This window comes from Helobdella robusta (assembly GCF_000326865.2).
Source record: "Helobdella robusta unplaced genomic scaffold HELROscaffold_28, whole genome shotgun sequence".
In the NCBI taxonomy this organism is placed as follows: domain Eukaryota; kingdom Metazoa; phylum Annelida; class Clitellata; order Rhynchobdellida; family Glossiphoniidae; genus Helobdella; species Helobdella robusta.
The window spans coordinates 2,378,384-2,382,368 of record NW_008704435.1 but is presented as its reverse complement, the minus strand read 5'-3'; the positions used below and the strand labels follow the sequence as shown (position 1 = coordinate 2,382,368).

Here is a 3,985-nt window from a genome sequence, read left to right as displayed (position 1 = left end):
TAATTGTTTCGCGTGAAAATGTTATGCTAAAAACACAAATAACTACCAGGTTTACACGTAAGTGCACGTCAAGCATTCGTTCGCTTGTTCGTTCGTTTGTTTCTCTGCTTGTTCGTTCATTCGTTCGTTCGCATATTTGTTGTTTCGTTTATTTGTTTTTGTTAACATTTTGCGAATATATAGAAATGCAATTATTATTGATAAAAATCACAGCATGTTCGGCGTTAGTTAACTTCTAATTTAACTTTTCGATTTTTCTAACGGTTGATCGTAAATCATTTTTAAGTTTCTTAAAAAAAAAAACAAAAATTTTGGTTTTGAAATAAAGAAACTTGAAAAGGATTTACAATCAACCGTTAGAAAAATCGAAAAGTTAAATTGAAAGTTAACTAACGCCGAACATGCCGTGATTTTCATCATTATTATATATAGAAAGAAGGCAGAGTTGATAAAAAAAAAGGTTAAAATGGCACAAACAGGTCAGCATACTTCTTAATAATCTGTGTAGGTAAGCAGTCAAGCGAGCATGATTTAGTAGATGCCTCATAACCTTTTTAATATAATCACCAGAACAAGTTAAAAAACTAGAAAATTATGAGATATCATGTAAATTGCAAGGAGTCAAAAACAACTCGAAAGAGTCGCATTTCGCATTAACACATTACGTTGAACAATATTATTTTTGTATAAAAATAAAAAAAAGTTATTCCACAAAATTGAAACTGTTTCAAATCTCCCGCCAATCTCAGACCCATGTCGAAGTGAGGGGTTAATTTGTAACGGCCATCCGTGCAGCTATGTCTTTCCTAACTCTTACAAGTGCTCCTGTGGTACTGGGTACTATGACAGTGAATGTCAGACTAAAAATGGTTAGGAATGGTTTTGCTAAGTGTTTTCATTGACTATAACGATCAATAATATAGAAAAATATAAAGAAATATTAATTTTTTATATATTTTTTTCTCTAATACACTCTGAACGTACAAAAATTTCTGACGCGTCTCATGATTTCCGAAACGTTCTTGAAATTTTTTTCATTAGTTTGTAACTATTAACTAGAGTTATGTTTTTATCAACCAAAAATGACCCATTACGACCCTAGTCTATTTTTTTACTTATTTTATTTAAACTTTTAAAAATCTTCAAAATCACAACTTACAACTGTGACTGTTTTATTGTATATAAAAAGTTTGAACTTGTAACCAAAATTTAAACAATGAAGTTAAAAAGTTATTTTCAATTAAATTTTGAACAAAAGAGAATGAATAAAATTTGTCATATTTTGTAATTTATAATTAACAACACATTCTACAGGTTGCTGTAAAGTTTCACACACAGCAAAGAATCTAATCCATGTCACAGTAGCGTTCCAACTGTTCATATTACTCATCAAGGAAGCCAAATTCTAGTTGGATTGATAAGAAATTGTTGCTATAATAAGCAGAACAAAGTTAAATTGTAGGTGAATTCCTAAATAAAAGTGTAAGTTAAAAAAATATTTTGAATATTTTGACAAAATGCTTGGATTTTTTAACGCATGGTTATTTTTATTTCACTAAAATTCAACATACACGTGTCTTGCTTTGGGGGACTTTTTTTTCTGAAGCAGTAACAATGAAATCGATCTATTTAAATTTGAGATGATCTGTTTCTTCAATTTGGACAACCAATCTAAAACAATAAACGATTATTTAAATAACTAGGAATAAATAAATAAATCTGATTATATATAATATAAAAATATTTTATATTTATTGTACCCATGAATTTGTATGTCTGTTTTTCATACTTGCGTGTTAAAGTTTTGAAAAATTGTGGCCTTTATTATATATGGGTGACGGGATGTTGGAATGGTTAAAGCGCCTGGTCACCGGGTTTGACTGCAAAGTCATCCACGCATATACAATGTTCAATAGGTGTGACGAGTTGATACGATGGGATGACTATTTCCTCATCAGCTTAAGCATCGTTCCCACTTCTAGACTTCTTTAAAAAATTATTATGGGTTGATATTTGTAGGTGGTAAAAAAATTGAAACAAACAACAGAGAATCCTGACCTGAGTGACACTTTACAAATTTCAAACAGCAAGTGGCAGTTCTTTTTAGCCATGGTTAGTCTGTATTTCAAAATTTTTTGTGTTTTCGTTCGTTCGTATCAAATCAATCAATCAATCAATTAATCGATTGATCAACTACTGTAATTTTTATAGCGCATATTTCGAAAGTTGAACTTTCACAGTTTAAAAACGCATGTCATAAGTGTAAATATACGTTCGAAGCTAAATAACAAACCACACCTTAACATTATTAGAACAATTTGGTTTAGAAAACTTGTAACAAACCATCAAACCAGTTTAATCTTTCACCAGTTGATGAATTTTTTGTTCCTACAGGAAATTCTCAGACGTCTCAATTTTGAAGTGACTTCTTTAATGTCAAGGTCGATCACGATCTTAACTCTCTTACAGCAGTCAAGATGACTCCAAATAAAATTATTTTTGAAAGGAGTTTAACTTTAAAATTTAAATTTCAATAAAATAAATAAAATCAAAATCTAACATAGATAAAATCTGGAAAAATTATACATGCTGAGCATTTATTTAAAATATAAAAACGCTAAAATATTTAATTCTAAAACAATCTTAAAACAAAATTGTATGAGAGCAAATCTTAAAATGAAAAAACGAATTTTTTAAAATTGCTCAAATTTAGCAAAACTAAAAAAACACACACATACATACATATACACATACATACACACACACATACATACATGCTAATACCTTGGAGAGCCGGCAGATGTTTGGCGTGGGATGTTACGGTCCCTGGCACCCTCGCCGAACGATACGTAAACCTGACAAGTAAAGAATGCGGTTTGGCCGCGGCCAGGGCAGCGGACGAGAAAATGAAAAAATATGGGAACGCCCTCTCCTCGATGGAATTCTTGCCAATATGCATCGAGGTTCTTGGCCCGATGGACCCCAACACCCTTAAATTTCTTAAGGAAATATGCAAAATGATCAGCGTCAGATCAGGCGACAGCAGGGAACTGTTTTTCGCAACTAACCACATTTCGTGCTTGTTGCAGCGGTTCCTGCGTGTCTGTGTGCTTGAAAATAACCAACTCAATGCCGACATGTGCAATTAACGACAAATCAAAGTGTTAATCCATTTGTTCCTTGATGTTTGACGGTTCAGTGTCACTCATCATGTTTTGGTTTTAATATACATACATACATACATACAATCATGCATACATACAACGCCACATAAACACATCTTTCAAATTAGTCATTAAGAGAGGTAGAAATTGATTAACGCATTAAATCTAAAATTCCAGATATCTCATATCTACCACCAACGGTCCATGTCTTATCAACGATATTGGCTATTATAGTCATTTTTAGTAATCTCGATTGAATATTTATTAAAGTTATACTTCCAAGCTTTACACTTTCATATCTGATTTTCAACTTTTCCTTTTTCTAAACATACATTTTCAAAATTTCGTTGGAATTAATAAAAATAAAATAAAAACTCACACAAACAAACTTAACACACACGCGCACACACACACACACACACACACACACATATATATATATATATATATATATAAACAAAACAACTTTTACGTACAAATCTCGCATAACCAAATACACGCACACAACACAAACAAACCTAAAACACACACACAAACCAACTTTTACATACAAATCCCGCACAACCAAATACACACACACAAACAAACCCACGCACACAAACAAATTCACAATTTTGTTGACCATCAGCACAATCACTGACGTCCACACACAGTTCTTGAATATGCAAACACGTGAAGATGACGACGACGATGCTAATGATGATGATAACGATTAACGCAACCACAACAATCATGGTAACGATGATGACAGTGATGATAATGAGTAAATAACTTCATCATCACCACCACCCCCACAGTCGCCATCATCGCTACTTCATCGT

At 32.2% G+C, this 3,985-nt stretch overlaps 1 protein-coding gene across 1 annotated transcript; it reads left to right on the top strand.

Moving 5' to 3' along the window:
• Positions 1-2,774: 2,774 nt before the first annotated feature.
• On the top strand, positions 2,775-3,149 carry HELRODRAFT_174131 (hypothetical protein; the record flags this gene model as incomplete). The annotated part of the gene is made up of 1 exon (XM_009020675.1): positions 2,775-3,149. One exon carries the CDS (start codon positions 2,775-2,777, stop codon positions 3,147-3,149), a length of 375 nt encoding a protein of 124 aa, XP_009018923.1.
• Positions 3,150-3,985: the final 836 nt, after the last annotated feature.